Raw genomic sequence first — 20,976 nt, 5'->3', positions numbered from 1 at the left:
AACGGCGGCTAAGCTACCTTGGTCCGCACCGACTACAGGGGCCTGGCTAGCTGTAGAATTTTCCACGGTGCGGAGCCGAGTCTCCAATTCGCCCAGCCTGGCCTCCAAAGCTACGAATAAACTACACTTATTACAAGTACCATTACTGCTAAAGGAGGCAGAGGAATAACTAAACATTTCACACCCAGAGCAGAAAAGTGCAGGACAGACAGGAGAAACCGCCATGCTAAATCGGCTAAGAGCTAGTAGCTGCGCTAAGCTAGCAGATTCCTAAAAACACGCAAAGTGAATAATGTGTAAATAATTTAGAGGTGATTCAGCAGAGGGAGTGCTTTAGTTAAGGCACATGAAGATTACACTGTGAAACAAATCGTTATCTAGTTAACTAGATCAATCTAACTGCGCAGATTAAACAGCTAACAGATACAGCAAAACACCGCTGTGCTCCGGAACAGGAAGTGATACAATACCGCAGTGAGAGCCAACCACCAGTAGAGGTTCAACAACAACAAAACTCATTCAAGTCAATATCCTTATTTATACCCACAAACGTGCAGAGAATATCATTCAAATGGTTTTAATCCAAACTCGACCAAACTTGGTGACATAACTGAGAATCACTCACAACAAAATTGTTTGATTTTGAGAAAAATTTGTTTAAACTCACAGCCTCAGTCCATGGTCAAACATTTGGACCAATGCTCATATATATAGGATATTTAGAATGGCTACTTCTAGGAATTTCTTTCCAGTACATCTATGGTTATTATAGAACACTAATATGAAGTCATAACTTTCCTTTGTATTGGTCATATGACCTTGGCTGATCAGTCTCAAGGTCATAAATGTTTAACTCAAACGATTTGGAGCCCATATGTGTTAAATATGGTGGAGTAGTTAGGTGCTAGTTAAGGATAAAGTGGTTCAATTTTGGAGAGAGCTGGTCACACGTGAATGCCACAATAAAATGATTTTTTAACTGAGCACAAAGAAATAATTTGTAAGAATATGTCAAACATGGAAGGGGTGGGTGGCACTCTCTAAAGTGTTCATTCTCATCTCATATGATTCTAGTTGATGATCACTGATCGCAGTGACGCCTACTTGAAATTTGTGTCAGCTCTGCACATTGAGTTAATCATAATTAGAGAAGATTTATGCACGATTGTATCACAGAAAAGACTGGTTATTTTCCATCATCTTGACATGCCAAACCAGATTCCTTAATTAATATGCTTTGCCCTCTTCAGGTCGGTGGAGTGTCCTTGCCTCAAGTGGAGGAGTTTAAGTATCTCAGGGTCTTGTTCCAGAGTGAGGGACGGATCGAGCATGAGATCAACAGACGGATCGGTGCAGCATCTGCAGTGATGCGGTCGCTGTATTGGACTGTCGTGGTGAAGAGAGAGCTGAGTAGGGGGGCAAAGCTCTCGATTACCAATCGATCTACGTTCCGATCCTCACCTATGGTCATGAGATTTGGCTCATGACCGAAAGAATGAGGTCGCGAGTACAAGCGGCCGAGGTGAGTTTCTTCTGCAGGGTGGATGGGCGCTCCCTTAGAGATAGGGTGAGGAGCTCGGTCACTCGGGAGGAACTCGGAGTCGAGCCACCTGCTCTCCACGTCGAAAGGAGCCAGCTGAGGTGGCTCGGGCATCTTTTCCGGACTCCCCCTGGACACCTCGCTGGAGAGCTGTTCCAGGCACGTCCCATTTTGAGGAGGCCCCGGGGAAGACCCAGGACACGCTGGAGGGACTACGTCTCTCGGCTGGCTTGGGAACGCCTTGGGGTTCCCTCGGAGGAGTTGGGGGAGGTGTGTGTGGATCAGGAGGTCTGGACGGCTTTGCTTGAGCTGCTGCCCCCGCGACCCAACGGAAAAGCGGAAGAGAAATGGATGGATGGATGGATGGATGGAATTAAGGCCTGTATCCAGGGTGGTAAGTGCCTGCATGTACATTTAAACAAGTGATCTGAATATCTTTAGGACTGATGGAACATCTTATATACGTACATAGTAATATGAAATCCAGACTGAAATATGTTCCTACTAGCTTGGCTAACGGGGATTCCCCTTTGGCTGATATGACCAATGGTACCAGTCGGTCCAGTGAGCAAGAGTTCTGGTGTTTAAATTCCACTATGTTGACTGGGACCATAGGCACTCAATACAGTGTTAATTTAACACTGCTGAATTTACCGTACGGAGATTTGAAGAAGTGGATGAATTTTGTTGGTTTTAGTCATTACCATAGTAAGTCATTCATTTTCTGACACTTATTCTAGTCTGGGTCACAGTAGCAGTAGAAAAAGCAGCTCATCCCCACAATTCCCAGTCCTTGGCCAAGTCCTCTAAGTCTTCCTGGGGGTCCTGTGGTGTTCCCAAATCAGCTGGGAGATATGTGTCCTGGATCTTCCCCGGGGCCACCTCCCAGTTAGACGTGCCTAGAAGACCTTCCTAGGAAGGTGACCAGGGGGAATCCTCACCAGATGTCTGAACCACCTCAGCTGGCTGCTTTCAACACGAAGAAGCAGCAGCTCTACTCCAAGTCCAGATATTCAACTTTCTCACCCTGTCCCTGAGTGTAAGCCCAGATATCCACCAGAGGAGCCTCATTTCTGCCGCTTGTGTCTGCAACCTTGTTCTTGCACTAATTACTCAAAGGTCATGACTAGAATTGTGGATATAGTCATAAATCAACTGGTACATCAAGAGCTTTGCCTTCTGGCTCAGCTCTTTTTTCACCATGATGCTCTGCTACAACGTTCACAGGACCTCAAACCCCAATCAATCTGTCAATCTCACACTCCACCTTACCTCCACACGTGAACAAGACCCCAAGATACTTGAACTCCTCCACTTGGGGCAAGAATTCTCTGCTGATCCAGAGGGGATAATTACATTTATTACGTTGAGTTAACTTCATCTCTGCACCGGAAAAACCCAGGGGTCATTTCACTGGGCAGTCAAAGGTTAAAGCAGAAAGAAGCTAGAGGTCACTGAGTAATTGAAGTCGAAGATTTGATCTCTAGCCTTAATAACATAGCCAATTTTGCAGTGTTAAATTAACACTGCACTGAGTGCATGTGGTCCCACTCAGAATAGTCTCTATATTAAGGTTAAATTAACTCTATTATAGTCTAAATTAACTCTATTAACCAACTTGATTTAACATAGCACTTTTTACATATATTTTGTTGGCATTTTTTCCAGCCTTTCTTTCACAGACATTGAGAGCAGGGATGCTTACCCAGGCTCTGGAACATCCTGAGAATTTCCAGGATCCCTAAGAAGCTGCTGGACATCAAAGTCAGTTGATACACAGGTACTGTGAGCGCTTGGAGAGTGGGACAGAGTTCTTCCCAGTGTATACTTGCATTCATTGAGTATATTTTCTTGTACCTACACTGTTCAGTGTGTCTTCAGACTGGGTACTGCTCACGGATAGATGACTCTGTTGGCAAGGACTCAAACTTGAGAAGCTGAGTGGGTGAGTGTGGGTGAGTGTCGAGTGTAAAATCCAGGCTTTCAATGACTTCATGAACTAAGAAGTGTATTGAAAGCGCTGAACTTGTAGAGACATTCATTTATCTCAGCAGTAACATTGATGCTTCTGGTTCCTTGGAAATGATAAGAGATGTTTAATATGTATATGTCTCCTCTCCACCAACCGTGCATCAGTGAGATACTAGCCTTAGGTATCACCGGAATGATTTGGCATCAAACAAATGGTTATACTAGGGGAGCTACGACCACTACTTTTGCACACCCCCCACACCCCCACCCCAGGACTAAACCAAACCAACTTTTTTAGGTTCCTTAGATGACACCAAAACACAATCAGGATGTTCCCAAAAATAAAAACTGGTCTCAATCCAGTTACCCAAGATGGTGTCCAAGATGGCTGCCAAAATAGGGTTTTTCACTATCAATCAATTTCAATCAATTTTATTTATATAGCGCCAAATCACAACAAACAGTTGCCCCAAGGCGCTTTATATTGTAAGGCAAGGCCATACAATAATTACGGAAAAACCCCAATGGTCAAAACGACCCCCTGTGAGCAAGCACTTGGCGACAGTGGGAAGGAAAAACTCCTTTTTAACAGGAAGAAACCTCCAGCAGAACCAGGCTCAGGGAGGGGCAGTCTTCTGCTGGGACTGGTTGGGGCTGAGGGAGAGAACCAGGAAAAAGACATGCTGTGGAGGGGAGCAGAGATCGATCACTAATGATTAAATGCAGAGTGGTGCATACAGAGCAAAAAGAGAAAGAAACACTCAGTGCATCATGGGAACCCCCCAGCAGTCTAGGTTTATAGCAGCATAACTAAGGGATGGCTCAGGGTCACCTGATCCAGCCCTAACTACAAGCTTTAGCAAAAAGGAAAGTTTTAAGCCTAATCTTAAAAGTAGAGAGGGTGTCTGTCTCCCTGATCTGAATTGGGAGCTGGTTCCAGAGGAGAGGAGCCTGAAAGCTGAAGGCTCTGCCTCCCATTATACTCTTACAAACCCTAGGAACTACAAGTAAGCCTGCAGTCTGAAAGCGAAGCGCTCTATTGGGGTGATATGGTACTAAGAGGTCCCTAAGATAAGATGGGACCTGATTATTCAAAATTTTACAAGTAAGAAGAAGAATTTTAAATTCTATTCTAGAATTAACAGGAAGCCAATGAAGAGAGGCCAATATGGGTGAGATATGCTCTCTCCTTCTAGTCCCCGTTAGTACTCTAGCTGCAGCATTTTGAATTAATTGAAGGCTTTTCAGGGAACTTTTAGGACAACCTAATAATAATGAATTACAATAGTCCAGCCTAGAGGAAATAAATGCATGAATTAGTTTTTCAGCATCACTCTGAGACAAGACCTTTTTAATTTTAGAGATATTGCTTAAATGCAAAAAAGCAGTCCTACATATTTGTTTAATATGCGCATTGAATGACATATCCTGATCAAAAATGACTCCAAGATTTCTCACAGTATTACTAGAGGTCAGGGTAATGCCATCCAGAGTAAGGATCTGGTTAGACACCATGTTTCTAAGATTTGTGGGGCCAAGTACAATAACTTCAGTTTTATCTGAGTTTAAAAGCAGGAAATGAGAGGTCATCCATGTCTTTATGTCTGTAAGACAATCCTGCAGTTTAGCTAATTGGTGTGTGTCCTCTGGCTTCATGGATAGATAAATCTGGGTATCATCTGCGTAACAATGAAAATTTAAGCAATGCTGTCTAATAATACTGCCTAAGGGAAACATGTATAAAGTGAATAAAATTGGTCCTAGCACAGAACCCTGTGGAACTCCATAATTAACCTTAGTCTGTGAAGAAGATTCCCCATTTACATGAACAAATTGTAATCTATTAGATAAATATGATTCAAACCACCGCAGCGCAGTGCCTTTAATACCTATGGCATGCTCTAATCTCTGTAATAAAATTTTATGGTCAACAGTATCAAAAGCAGCACTGAGGTCTAACAGAACAAGCACAGAGATGAGTCCACTGTCTGAGGCCATAAGAAGATCATTTGTAACCTTCACTAATGCTGTTTCTGTACTATGATGAATTCTAAAACCTGACTGAAACTCTTCAAATAGACCATTCCTCTGCAGATGATCAGTTAGCTGTTTTACAACTACCCTTTCAAGAATTTTTGAGAGAAAAGGAAGGTTGGAGATTGGCCTATTATTAGCTAAGATAGCTGGGTCAAGTGATGGCTTTTTAAGTAATGGTTCAATTACTGCCACCTTAAAAGCCTGTGGTACATAGCCAACTAATAAAGATAGATTGATCATATTTAAGATCGAAGCATTAATTAATTGCTTCCTTGAGCAGCCTGCTAGGAATGGGGTCTAATAGACATGTTGATGGTTTGGAGGAAGTAACTAATGAAAATAACTCAGACAGAACAATCGGAGAGAAAGAGTCTAACCAAATACCGGCATCACTGAAAGCAGCCAAAGATAACGATACATCTTTGGGATGGTTATGAGTAATTTTTTCTCTAATAGTTAAAATTTTATTAGCAAAGAAAGTCATGAAGTCATTACTAGTTAAAGTTAAAGGAATACTCGGCTCAATAGAGCTCTGACTCTTTGTCAGCCTGGCTACAGTGCTGAAAGAAACCTAGGGTTGTTCTTATTTTCTTCAATTAGTGATGAGTAGTAAGATGTCCTAGCTTTACGGAGGGCTTTTTTATAGAGCAACAGACTCTTTTTTCAGGCTAAGTGAAGATCTTCTAAATTAGTGAGACGCCATTTCCTCTCCAACTTACGGGTTATCTGCTTTAAGCTGCGAGTTTGTGAGTTATACCACGGAGTCAGGCACTTCTGATTTAAAGCTCTCTTTTTCAGAGGAGCTAGAGCATCCAAGTTGTCTTCAATGAGGATGTAAAAGTATTGACGAGATAATCTATCTCACTTACAGAGTTTAGGTAGCTACTCTGCACTGTGTTGGTATATGGCATTAGAGAACATAAAGAAGGAATCAAATCCTTAAACCTAGTTACAGCGCTTTCTGAAAGACTTCTAGTGTAATGAAACTTATTCCCCACTGCTGGGTAGTCCATCAGAGTAAATGTAAATGTTATTAAGAAATGATCAGACAGAAGGGAGTTTTCAGGGAATACTGTTAAGTCTTCAATTTCCATACCATAAGTCAGAACAAGATCTAAGATATGATTAAAGTGATGGGTGGACTCATTTACATTTTGAGCAAAGCCAATTGAGTCTAATAATAGATTAAATGCAGTGTTGAGGCTGTCATTCTCAGCATCTGTGTGGATGTTAAAATCGCCCACTATAATGATCTTATCTGAGCTAAGCACTAAGTCAGACAAAAGTTCTGAAAATTCACAGAGAAACTCACAGTAACGACCAGGTGGACGATAGATAATAACAAATAAAACTGTTTTTTGGGACTTCCAATTTGGATGGACAAGACTATGAGTCAAGCTTTCAAATGAATTAAAGCTCTGTCTGGGTTTTTGATTAATTAATAAGCTGGAATGGAAGATTGCTGCTAATCCTCCGCCTCGGGCCGTGCTACAAGCATTCTGGCAGTTAGTGTGACTCGGGGGTGTTGACTCATTTAAACTAACATATTTGTTGTGGCTGGGGTGCCTGGCATGCCTGGCTGGCTTTTGTTTGTCTTCTGTTTTTCCTTGCAGGTGGCATGCGTTCAGGACTGAGTGGCTGTGTGGCTGAGTTATCAGGACCTCACCCTGATCACCTGAAGCTTGTCATGTGCAGCTCGTCAGGACTCACAGCTGTGGTGCATCTTTATGGATTGGGGCATGGTTGCATTTAAGTCTGGAGTACACAGTGTGTATTTGCCAGAGACTCGACCTTGTGACCAGACGGGTGAGATCGTCATCTAGAGAGCCATCTCATCATCATGGATGCAGAGACCGTACCAGGTTTGATGCCGTGGTCTGTGAAAGAGGAGGGGGTGAGGTCTCACGCTCGTCAGCACACTTCCTGAGGTACTTTAGGTTTTGTGACTAACATGAGTACAGTCAGTAAATGTGGTGTCCCTCACACCTTATTATATTGAGCTGTTATGTTAGTCGTTTAATCAGCTCCCACTGCAGTGGAGAATTGAACTGGGTGTTCCATGCCTGCAGGGTGAGAAGCTGATTGGTAATTAAGCCAGGAAGTGTTTGCTGTTTATGTACACCTTTGAGTGGTCTCTCTGTGTGTGGAGTGGTGGACTCACATGATGGTTTCTTCTTTCACAGACTCGGTTGGTCGCGGCCACCTGGGGGGTGTCGGCAGGGTCCTTGGGTCCGAACTGTTCTGGCTCCGGACCGTTTGTGCTGCTGGGAGCGCACCATTATTCCACCTCGCCAGACCGCGCACTCATTTGTTATTATTCAGCACTCACTGTTATGTTATTCAATTCTGTTATCCTTTGTACCATCCTCTGCTTATTTTATACTGGGTCCTTCAAACGCTGGTCGGTTCTCCGCCCGCGTCCGACACATAACAATATTCATCCTGCTGTAACCAGATTTCTGTAAGGCAGAATAAATCAATATGTTGATCCATTATTATATCATTTACTAACAGGGACTTAGAAGAGAGAGACCTAATGTTTAATAGACCACATTTAACTGTTTTAGTCTGTGGTGCAGTTGAAGGTGCTATATTATTTTTTCTTTTTGAATTTTTATGCTTAAATATATGAATATATTAAATATTCATATCTGTTGTCCTTCTAATCAGCTGGCTGATGATTTTAAAAGCCTCCTGAACTCTTTTGGTCTAACACAAGTTGTGGATGGACCAACACATAATCTTGGACACACCTTGGACCTGGTTATTTCTTTTGGGCTCTCAGTTTCACTTAAGGACATATCAGACGTTGCTATTTCAGATCACTTTCCTGTTATTTTTTAATTTATTGCTCCTCCATCTGCTAGTAAGCCACTTGTTCCTGTCTCTCGCCGCCATTTGGTCACCTCCTCGACAGCGGGAGACTTTGCTGCTGCCTTCATGGACTCTCAGTTTTATGCCATGAATGGACTGGTTTCTCCATTACTCCCAGATAACATCCTCTCTTCTTTCCACTCTACATGCACAGTCATTTTGGACTCTGTTGCACCGATGCGCTGCAAATCCAGGAAATCAAAATCCGACCCCTGGTTAAATGCCACGACCCGTGCCCTCAGGCAACACTGCAGACGGGCGGAGAGAAAATGGAAAAAGGACAAACTGCAGGTGTCTCTGGGTTTTCTGAGGGACAGTCTGACTGACTATCAGAAGGCTGTGAAGGAGGCAAAAGCACAATATCTGTCTCATATTATTTCGAGCAGTTGTCATCGTCCCAGTGTGTTATTTCAGACTATAAACTCAGTTGTAAATCCACACACCTCTGTTTTGTTGGACGCTACAACCACAACCTGTGAGGAGTTTCTTCAGTTTTTTATTGATAAGGTTTCATCAGTCAGACAGAACGCTGATCAGAGCTGTAATGTTGAGTTGTCTGCTCCTCGTGCACATTCTGCTGTGCTCGAACAGTTTGAGCCCATTTCTTTTGCATCTCTCGCTGATGTTGTAAAACACATAAAATCTACAAGTTGTCCTTTTGATGTTGTTCCAGCTAAGGTGCTGAAGGAGGCTTTTAATACTGTTGGGGCAGGTCTCCTAACTTTTATTAATGCTCGTCTTAGATCAGGGTCTGTTCCAGCTGCTTTTAAACATGCTGTGGTTCGACCTCTTCTTAAAAAACCTCACCTGGACTCATCAGTTTTATCCAATTTTAGACCTGTCTCTCATCTGCCATTTCTATCTAAGGTTTTAGAAAAGGTTGTCTTTTTACAGTTACAATCATTTTTAGAAGACAATCTCATCCTTGAAAAATTCCAGTCTGGGTTTTAGATCGCGACACAGCACTGAGTCAGCACTTTTAAAAGTTCATAATGATATTACTCTGTCAGTGGATGCAGGGAATCCTGCTGTGCTGGTTCTGTTGGACCTCACAGCAGCCTTTGATACTGTGGATCACACAGTACTTGTTTCCCGGTTGGAACATTTTATTGGCATTCATGGTACTGCACTTGAGTGGTTTAGATCATATTTGGCTGAAAGGAGCTTTTCTGTCATGATTGGGGACCTTTCCTCATCAACTGCTCCTCTGTGCTGTGGAGTGCCGCAGGGATCTGTCCTTGGGCCGATTCTATTTTCTTTGTACATTCTGCCATTGGGGTCAGTTATAACCCAGCACAATTTGTCCTTTCATTGTTATGCAGATGATCTGCAAATCTATCTGCCTGTGAGGACTAATGGGAGTGATGCTTTGTCATCATTATTTAATTGTATTCGTGATGTAAAGCAGTGGCTGTCCCGAAACTTCCTTTACCTGAATGATGGTAAAACTGAGATCATGGTGTTTGAGCACACTGGCATACCAAATGTGGTAACAACAAATTTTGGTGCTTTGGCTAACTATGTAAAACCAGCTGTCAAGAATTTGGGAGTGATATTTGACAGCTGTTTGAGGTTCGATCAACAGATAAATTCTGTTGTCAAAGCTAGTTTTTTCCAACTTCGCCTCTTGGCTAAAATAAAGCACTTTCTCAGTAGACGTGATCTTGAGACGGCCATTCATGCTTTCATCAGCTCCAGACTTGATTATTGTAATGCACTTTATGCGGGCATTAATCAGTCATCTCTTGCGCGTCTCCAGTTGGTGCAGAATGCTGCTGCTCGTCTTTTGACAAACACTTCTAGACGTGAGCATATTGCGCCCGTCCTGTACTCACTCCACTGGCTTCCAGTTCGTTTTAGAATTGATTTTAAAATTTTAATGTTTGTTTTTAAAGCTATTTATGGCCTTGCACCTCCCTACTTGTCTGAAATTTTAACTTTGCACACCTACAGTAGGACGTTAAGGGCGTCTGGCCAGCTTTACTTAGCTTTACTTAGATGTTCCAAGGTCAAGATATAAACGCTGGGGTGATCATGCTTTCACGGTAGCTGGCCCCAGACTGTGGAATGAGCTACCTCTTGAGTTACGTACTATTCCTGACCTAGCACTTTTTAAATCTAAGTTAAAGACTTATTTATTTAAACTGGCTTTTAACACTTAGTGGGGAGGTGACATGTTCTGTTATTTTTATGTTCTCTTTTTTTATGTGTTGTTTTAAAATTTTATTTTATATGTGTTTTATTTTGTAAATTTGTGTTTTTAATGTTAAGCACTTTGGACACCAGTCGGTGCTGTAAAGCGCTTTATAAATAAATGTTGATTGATTGATTAAATAGATTTTTGCTGGTTATTGGTGGTCTGGGAGCAGGCACTGTCTCTACGGGGATGGGGTAATGAGGGGATGGCAGGGTGAGAGAAGCTGCAGAGAGGTGTGTAAGACTACAACTCTGCTTCCTGGTCCCAACCCTGGATAGTCACGGGTTGGAGGATTTAAGAAAATTGGCCAGATTTCTAGAAATGAGAGCTGCTCCATCCAAAGTGGGATGGATGCCGTCTCTCCTAACAAGACCAGATTTTCCCCAGAAGCTTTGCCAATTATCAATGAAGCCCACCTCATTTTTTGGACACCACTCAGACAGCCAGCAATTCAAGGAGAACATGCGGCTAAACATGTCACTCCCGGTCCGATTGGGGAGGGGCCCAGAGAAAACTACAGAGTCCGACATTGTTTTTGCAAAGTTACACACCGATTCAATATTAATTTTAGTGACCTCCGATTGGCGTAACCGGGTGTCATTACTGCCGACGTGAATTACAATCTTACCAAATTTACGCTTAGCCTTAGCCAGCAGTTTCATGTTTCCTTCAATGATGCCTGCTCTGGCCCCCGGAAGACAATTGACTATGGTTGCTGGTGTCGCTAACTTCACATTTCTCAAAACAGAGTCGCCAATAACCAGAGTTTGCTCCTCGGCGGGTGTGTCGTTGAGTGGGGAAAAGCGGTTAGAAATGTGAACGGGTTGGCGGTGTACATGGGGCTTCTGTTTAGGGCTACGCTTCCTCCTCACAGTCACCCAGTCGGCCTGCTTTCCCGGCTGCTCGGGATCTGCCAGAGGGAAACTAACGGCAGCTAAGCTACCTTGGTCCGCACTGACTACAGGGGCCTGGCTAGCTGTAGAATTTTCCATGGTGCGGAGCCGAGTCTCCAATTCGCCCAGCCTGGCCTCCAAAGCTACGAATAAGCTACACTTATTACAAGTACCATTACTGCTAAAGGAGGCCGAGGAATAACTAAACATTTCACACCCAGAGCAGAAAAGTACGGGAGAAACAGGAGAAGCCGCCATGCTAAATCAGCTAAGAGCTAGTAGCTGCGCTAAGCTAGCGGATTCCTAAAAACACACAAAGTGAATAATGTGTAAATAATTTAGAGGTGATTCAGCAGAGGGAGTGCTTTAGTTAAGGCACGTGAAGATTACACTGTGAAACAAATCGTTATCTAGTTAACTAGATCAATCTAACTGCGCAGATTAAACAGCTAACAGATACAGCAAAACACTGCAGTGCTCCGGAACAGGAAGTGATACAATACCGCAGTGAGAGCCAACCACCAGTAGAGGCCACCAATAGACCCTTATCATTGAATCTCTGTGATATTTAAGTTGTTTATATGTTGTTTAAAGGTATAGTGAAAAACCCTATTTTGGCGGCCATCTTGGACGCCATCTTGGATAACTGGCTTGAGGCCAGTCTTTATTTTTGGGAACACCCTGATTGTGTTTTGGGGTCATCTAAGGAACCTAAAAAAAATTAAAAAGTTAGTTTGGTTTAGTCCTGGGGGAAAGGGGGTCCAAAGGTAGTGGTTGTAGCTTCCCTAGTATTACTTTGGGAGACTCAGATGAGCAGTACTGTTTACATTGTAAGGGAACATCAGCTGTGACCACGTGCGGCATGTTACTTTGGGAATGATCCAGTACACAGCTGTCTCACTACTGTGGACTCCAGCTGCTGGAGAAGATAAAGGGGATGCCCACATTTCACCTGACTGTTTCAAGAAGTCTGGGTGGACCAGTTGTCCACCTGAGTAGCTGCCATTCAGGACCCAAGATGGTTCTGTTTTGTGGTGGATGTGGGGACAAGTGGCACCAGTGTTTTACTCCCAGAACTGACCAGTGTCTTATCAGATAACACGTTACCATTGTCCACCACAAAGGATTTCAGTCTTGGTCAGTGTTGAAAAAGACATAACTTATCTTTTACTTTACAAAATCGTTTTTTACACGAACAATGAAAGATGAGCAACTCAGCATTTGCTGTTTTTAATATTTAACTCTGAGCCACTGTAGCTGCTCATTACTGAACATAGCTGGGTCACCCATAAACACACATATAAGCGTGTGTGTGTGAAAGAGTGCACACACAAGCATTAAACAGACCGTGTGTTTTCTACTCCACTGATCAGAGAAAACTAGAACACTGTTTCTTCCTCAGCATTCCCAAGGCTAAGGTTTGTCTGCTCCTTTACTGTACATCTGCATTCCAAACACGTGATAATGTGCGTTTGTGTGTTTGCTGTGCATCCATGTGTGCATGTGCATAAGCTGTATTTTGGTCAACAGATTCATAATACTGATGCTGCAGGACAAACACTGTACATGTTCAGCGGCACGCTGGCTATGAACAGTAAGGTAGGAGGATGTTGTTCCTCTGGTCCATGTATAGGCCGTCCCTCAAGCTGATTTTTGGACTTCCTAACATAAAATAAGATATCCCTTCCCTATTTGATCACAATAAGAAATATACAGTCAGGACCATAAGTAACGGGACAGTGAAAATGAACTGAAACAACCAACATGTGTTTGCATTGTTGACGGTCACCTTTAAATCAAGGAAAGAAAAAAGCAAGACCTACGTGTCCCATTGAAACCGATGTTTAACCCCAGACACTGCAGTATGAAACAGATGAGAGTCTACGACTCCCCTTTGCTGGGATGCCAAACTATCACAAGTGACTGGCTCAGCGAAAAGAGGCACCCATTTATAACTGGGTGCACTGAGTCAATGCTGACCCTGGTAACACTGTAGCCCAGCACAACTAGTCACATGGACAGAAGGGTTGTGTCTAAACCGGCTCCCCAACTCGTACTTACTGTACACTGGTGACTAAGGTGGCAGCATGACACCCAGCAGGACGAAAAACAAGATTTGTCAAGGTGCAGACAATATCTTTGTAAATCAATGGACATCATGCTTTTTATGAATTATTTAATTTTTTGTATAGATTTCTTTTCATGTTATTTATGTTTTTAGGGGTCCCAGCTATGGCTAAATAGTCCCACTGTCTTGCAGGTCACTATGGACAATGAATGCCTAAGGAAGTAAACCCAAACAGTCAATCAGGAGTGGAACCCCTTCGGCGAGTGGAGAGTTCACTGAGAGCCTTCCACCAGCACCCGTGGTCGACCGAGTAAAAATGAACTGATTCTCACCTTTCATTTGGGGAATACTAGAAAGACTGAGAGGGGGATCCTGAAGATTGGACAACTCAATTTCTTCATTGCATCTACCCTGGCTAGCGGTCTGCAGAGGACATTCCGGTCTACACTTTATTAGGAAGGATACAATCTGGAGAACAGCAGATACTGCTTATAAGTCAAAAAAGCCAGACAGCAGAGGTTGTTCTCGATGATGGGAGAGGTTAACATCACTATAGATGTATCACCTGCCTCAAGTGGGTAGCCCCCAGCCAATATGGTGTTGCCCCATCACTTGTCACCTGCCTCACTGGGTGCATGGGACTTAGAGCTTTAATAAATCCAGCAAATGTTCAGAAACTGTGGCACCAAAAGCAAGAAGAAAACAGCAGAAACCTGGACTGTCTAATGACCCATGAGAAACAGATGACACCCTCAAAACAGCTATGATCAACAACGATCTTGACATAGCTGCTCTGAATAAAATGTGTCTGGCTGATTCAGGATGTCTAGATGAAAAATCTTATACATTCACCTAATCTACATTGTCTCTGTCTATCCAGGTGTAAATGGGTACCAGCCTCGGTTCAGGGGAGTCATAGACTCTAATCTGCTTGATGCTACAGAATTCAGAGAGAAGCACAAGCCTCAGCACCTACATAGGACTTCTACTTCTTCTCATCACAGGTTTCTTGGGATGCCTCCAAGATCCAAGTACTAGCATCACTGTACCTCACCCATCACCAGATGGTGAACAGATAAACACTGCTGTAATCATACCAACATTTCATGGTGCTCCCTGTGACAAAGATCATTCTCTTGTGAGCACTGAGATCAAACTACAGCCAAAGACATACCATAGATCCAAACAACAACACTATGATGCCGATGCACTTCAGCAGTAACAAGTTTTGGAAACAAGAAGGACAAGAGCAATGAGCAACAGTTGATTTGACACTAACGTCACAAGATGGAAGCCACTCATCGAGTCCCAAAGGTCTGCTCACCGGGAATACAAGGAGTCCCCATCACTAGTAGCTCTGGAAGTCCTGTGAACTGCTTGAAGCGGAGTCAAGGAAGAGGCCAAAAGCTATGCAAATGAGTTGTGGATGGAAAATAGACGGATTTATGAAAACACCAACAAAGTAAAACAGATCCATCTTACCAAATACATGGCGAGATTATTCTGGATGCTGCTGAAAGGCTACAAAATAAATAAATGAATCAACCCAGTGGGCATCCCCTCACTTAATGTCTACCAAACTACACGCTGGGAGATCAGAAGATTTATCTTCATCTGGTGTGTTTCCATCGATGTCTCACTAATCCACCTATGGTGAAAATCTGAAGCATTAATCTGACTGGATGTTTATAAGAAACTTATTTTTATACAAAGAAGGTGCCGCTTTAGAACCTGGCTGCTGCCCTGCTAACAGAATACCAGAGAAATGACCAACATAAAGTGGGTTTATGGAGTGAGATTTAAAAGCACCACAGCAGTGATTATACTGAAAATCAGATATTGGGTGTCTGTTGGACTGCACAGGGAGACCAGAGGACAGCCAGTCATCAATCTCCCTTAACCTTATGGACTCCATCGCAGGCACAGTCTCTTATTCATACACTGCTCATTACTTAGCAACACACTCTAAGTCCTCTGCACTGATGAGATTTTTACGGTCCATTTATGGAACAGAATGACACGGGCAAACCCCTCAGCAATCAGAGGAAGGAGAAAGGGTGGAGGGTGGGGCAAAATAAGGGGGAGGAGAGCAATTGAAAATGAATGATGCGAAAAGGCTCCAAAGAAAATGTAACAGGATGAAAGATATGAGTGATGAATGATGGTGCAATGTGTGGGTGTTTCTAATCACACAGAAACAGCAGAGAGAGAGAGAGAGAGAGAGAGAGTGTGTGTGTGTGATTAGTCCCACTGACCCACTTAGCAGGAGGCAGAGAAAATGGCCTTTAATTTTCACTCATGTACTTAAAGTATGCTGCTATTTTGACAACAACAATAATCATGATGATGATGATGGGACTCCGGCAAGGACGGTCGCATTCCTCCCCTCCCCTCTCCTCCTTTTTGTTCTCTCAACGCTATTGACACTATTTTTTCAACAAGGACACACGGACAGTCAGACTTTAAAAACACACGGACAGAAATTGACAGAAATTTAACTCATCTACACACAACGCATGTCTCCCTCCCTCCATCCCTATTACCACCACCCACCCCCCACCCCCCCCGTGTCTCTCCACTCCCCTCACCCTGGCTTCCTCCCTGCCAACTTGAACGCAGTGCGGTTTTTACTGCTGCAGCCTTCAATCCACAAGCTGGGTGGTGCAGGCCCCTCCTGCTGCGGCCTTCACCTACTTTGCCTCAATTCGGATGACGGACTGCTTCAAGTTTAGTGCACATAAACAATGTCAAACGTATATGTGTTGTCTTTAATTTTGATGTGTGCCATTATTACGGTAAACAAGTAATAATTGTGGATTAATTGCTGTATTTTGTCTGAGGTAATTGGAGTGTAAACACAACTGCCCTTTTAGGGATCAATAAAGTTGTCTGAAATGTCTGAAATGAAATGATAATGACTCATTCATTCATTTTTTTTAGACGCACTTACTCCAGTCAAGGGTCAAAGGGGCTGGAGCCTGTATCCCAGCAGTCATACGGCGTGAGGCGGGGTATACCCTGACAGTACGGCAGTCTATTGCAGGGCCACGTATAGATGGACAAATACATTAACACATGCATGCACACCTATGGTCAATTTAGAGTCACCAGTTCACCTAACCTGCATGTCTATGGATGTGGGAGGAAGTTGGAGCACCTGAAGAGAACACATGCAAACATGGGGAGGACATGCAAACTCCACGGTCACAAATATCCGTTTTAAGAACTCCGCTAACGCATCGCTGTTAAAGCTCAATTTGCAACCGTATAACCAACACAAAAATCCACAAATCATCAGACACAACAGGGTTATTCCCTAAAGTCTGGTTCACACGACAGGATTTTAAAATTATCTTTAAGTTTCCAAAACCTGAGAGACCACACACGTGAAGATAAAAAAATCATAGATCTAACAGTGTTGGTCAACAGATTTCACACACGAACATTCCCAGCTCAGACAGGAAATCTCGCAAAATCTCTTGAGATTAAACGTGACTTAAGAGTAAACAAACTGAGATACTTTGTGGACTATTTAAAATAGAGGGGGGAAAAATGATACAAAAAGAAAAAGAAAAGGTGTTCTTTAAAGAAGTGGAGACAGTGCGACCACCGGACTTTGTGGTAAGTCAGAACAGCTGTTTTGATTTTATTTTCCGCTCTGTACGTCCATCAGAATGCTTTCTGATTGGCTACGCATCCCATTCAGCAGGCTGCATGCTCGTTTGTGGTCGGAGGACACAACACACGCTGCAATATCGGGCCAAAAAATCCAACATGTTGAATATCCCCGATTTGCGATCGGAGCGCTCCTGATGTCCTTCCGAGCAGATCAGAGCGCTCTGAACACACCACACACGGCAGGAAAATCTGATAAGATTATCTTTAGCGTCATCATGATTGTCAGGGCGTCCTTAAGATTCTCGGAAGGGGAAGATCGGGTCTGATATCGGGCTAATTATCCTGCCGTGTGAACTGAGCCTAAATATCAACAGCAGTACAGTCAGAACCTAAGAAGCACAAATTTGAAATGACCTTAAACCAGGAAAAAAAAAATCCTTTAATTAAGGAAGGGCCTTAAAAAAAAACGAACTCATACATCACTTTAATCACCTATTCATAAAACAGAGAGGTGATTTTATGGGCAGGGATGAAGTAGAGTGAAAAAACATGATGTTATTACTGGGTTTGGTCTTACCTCAGCATTCACTCACCAGAACAGACAAGTGGTTGAATTCAGTATCTCCTGCAACCAAAATGATTGCTGGGATCAAAGTAACAGGAAAAATACAACAACACAAAATGCAACAGGCAAATCATAACAGTATAAGGGCAAGAATAGAATCGCAATTCAACTACACTCATCGCACTCTCTTACACACCACTAACACCCCCAACACATGCAAATGCTACATTGTTAAACATATTCAAATCCATGAGAAAATGAGGAAAAAACTAAGACATAGTTGATAAAAAAAAAACTCCTCTAGGAAGCAGCAGATGATATCCAGTTTAGTCATAATTCATTTTTTGTGTAAAAATAAGTATACAACTGACTCATTCTCTCTTGAGGGAGTATATTCCAGTTCCAACCAAGTCATCTGCTGGCCATGACCTGAACAGACATCAGTGGATTACACTCAATTGTCTCCAGTCTGCCCATGGAGGCTTCAGAGCCCCCTACACTGGACAGGCCAATCCAACAATAAATTCTGCGAATGTGGGGAAGAACAAACTGCATCGCACATCTTACAGAGATGCCCAATGCATCGCCTGGCTGGGGATATGATCTACCTTCAGAGAATGGATCTCTTCATTGACACGTGATAGGTGACATTCTCATAAATAAGTATACAAATTTGGATATGTCAACACATCATAGCAAAAAAAAAAAAAAAGAATATATTAAAACCTGGTGGTTTACCATAATGCAAATCAGTTACTTTTAAAAGTATTCACACTTGGTGAGGAAACCACACTGTTTACTACATTAAATGCTACTATGCACAAAAAGCAGTCACACGCTGTGCGCATGCCAGAAATTGCTGGTATTGGCGGTGAGTGTTGTTGAGTATGGCACACCAATAGTTGCCTTCTGTCTGAGAGGAGCTTTAAAATGCAGAAAAAAGGCCTTTTGAAAAAAATTTTTGAGGGGGGTACACCCAAACAAGTCACCCCGCCACCTCCTGAAGATAGATCCGCCCCTGCGATCAGACAGAAAGTGTGATGTAGCCTAACACTGACAAGTGCAAGTGATGAGTCAGACACGCGCACAGTGTTCACGCACTTCAAAGCCCTACAGAATTTGTCAGAGCTCCCAGATTGGCTGGCGCCCGCAGGTATGTGCGCGTATATGTGTGTGCGCGCTCACCTTGTGCTGTTTCCACATGACGGCCAGCGGCTTGACGTCGTGCGCGCCGTGCTTTCCCTCGTCCAAACACTTGGCGCACACCGGAGCCCTGCAGCTGCAGCAGTACACGCTGAAGTTTTCCGCTTCGTGATCCACGCACGTCGCCGGTTTCCGCGCGGCTACGGGCGGCGGCTGACCGCTTCCTCCGCCTCCTACGGCTCCTCCGGCCACCTGGTTGGTCGGCGGCACCAGGCGGTGCTTCGCGAGCGGACCGCGGGACGGGTGGCACCGCTGCTGGCACGCGTGACAGTAGAAGACGTCGCACTGCTCGCACATCACCGTCGCGTCCACGGGGTTCCGGTCGCACAGCTGACACTTCACCGCGTTCGACGTGGACGAAGAGGAGGAGGAGGCGCCGCGGGTCTGCTGGTACCGCGACACGATGGCCTCCAGCAGGCGGTTCCGCGGGAAGCCCCGCAGCCCGCGCTCGTCCAGCAAGACGCTCCGGTGGCACAGCGGGCAGGTGAGCGAGCAGTGCCGGTGGGGGAGGGCCGGCGGAAACACCCGCACCCCGTTGGGAGACTTGAGCTGGCACGGTGTGTAGGAGCCGTAGCCGCTGTCCGTCTCGCTGTACAGACTCATCTTGTCCATGTCCAGGTAGTCGTAGTCCGAGCTGGCCGAAGCCCGGCTCTGCACCGGGGTCTCTCCGTCCGGGGTTTGGACCGTGATATTCCGCGCGCACGCGAGGCAGACGTTGTGGGAACACGGCAGCAGGATGGGCTCCTTGAAAAGAGACCCGCAAACTGGACATTTTAACTCTTCCTCCATCGCTCCGTCCGCACCGCGCTGACGAGAAGCTTCAATGAAATTACTTCAGCACCGTCTGATGCGGACAGCTCCCTGCTCCGCTCTGCGCAGGCGCACAACACGCTGGGATTCTGGGATATGTAGTCTAAAGTCATATTGCGTTCATAAATCGTGTTTCCTGCCATCTCAGTACTGCCAGAAAAGATGTTAAAACTCATTTTTAAGCATTCTAAGATACTAGATTAAAATTGTTTACTTTTAATAGCTTTTAAGTGTTGAGTTTTAATATTTTTTTATTGTCTTGTTCTGACGTAGTCATTTTCTGTGGATTTTTTTTTCTTTTTTTATTGGAGGACCACAATGGAATAAGTAGAACCTACACAATATGATTTTCTTAGGGCCATATTACAAAAACTGATAGTAGGGAGTAAATAAATTTACGGTGCACAATAAATCTGCCAATGCATAAATTTTAAAAGGCAATCATTTCTAACATTTTGTTATCAAATCCTTATGACAAATAAATGCGATTGAGGCTTAAAATTTATTATGAATACCGAAATATAACCAACAACAAACCCATGTACATACGTTACACCCCCTTTACTTCAAATGGCAGTCGCTGTGTTGCCTCACTCAGCATTTGCACAAAACAGGCTTCTATTCCAGGCTTCTTGCTACGATCATTTTAGTGGCAGGGAAATTATGCAATCGCGGCTCATAGCTTCGGGGGGCCACGCCTAGCTGGCGGCATAACAAACGCCTGTCTCTTGTTGCTGTAAAACACCCACTCTGATTGAAAATTAATGAGAGCTGGTCACTTTGTCTCTGTCTTGTAGCTAATGTGATCAAGGGGTAATGGGGGTCCCAGCCACGCTTGACAGAACTGGAAACAACAGCATCGGAGTGCCTTCTGCTGGACAAACTGCGTAATGATGCCATTTCCAACAGCCAAAGTGTTTTTTTTTTGTTTGTTTTTTTTGCTTTTATTCTGTAGAATAAAAGATTTAATTCCAACAAAAATAACAGATCTCTACATGTTCACAAAAAGCTCATATCTACCGATATTATCAGTGAACTGAGATATCGGTCAGGTCAGGCTCTAGAAATAATTTTGTTATCCTCAATTTTACATACACTGTTTGTGTTTTTTACATTTTGCATTCTATGTTCATGCTGAATTTCAAAATAAATCAAACTACCCATCTGTCTGTGTAGATAGACAGATAGGCATTACACCTA

The 20,976-nt window shown here is 43.7% G+C and overlaps 1 protein-coding gene across 2 annotated transcripts in view; it reads right to left on the bottom strand.

Annotated features, from left to right (window-relative positions):
- The window catches only part of LOC117503233 (E3 ubiquitin-protein ligase TRIM9), a 113,270-nt gene extending 93,461 nt beyond the window's left edge, over positions 1 to 19,809 (bottom strand). Inside the window, exon 1 of one of the 2 annotated variants that reach the window (XM_034162440.1) lies at positions 18,949 to 19,809. In XM_034162440.1, the coding sequence (XP_034018331.1) occupies positions 18,949 to 19,755 (807 nt within the window). In that variant the 5' untranslated portion in view covers positions 19,756 to 19,809. The remainder of the gene's footprint in view (positions 1 to 18,948) is intronic. The other variant, XM_034162441.1, reaches the window with a different exon arrangement.
- Between the last annotated feature and the right edge of the window lie 1,167 nt (positions 19,810 to 20,976).

The sequence above is a fragment of the Thalassophryne amazonica genome, chromosome 21 (assembly GCF_902500255.1).
Source record: "Thalassophryne amazonica chromosome 21, fThaAma1.1, whole genome shotgun sequence".
Taxonomy (NCBI): domain Eukaryota; kingdom Metazoa; phylum Chordata; class Actinopteri; order Batrachoidiformes; family Batrachoididae; genus Thalassophryne; species Thalassophryne amazonica.
The sequence above is the reverse complement of the archived record's forward strand: the minus strand, read 5'-3'. Positions and strand labels throughout refer to the sequence as shown.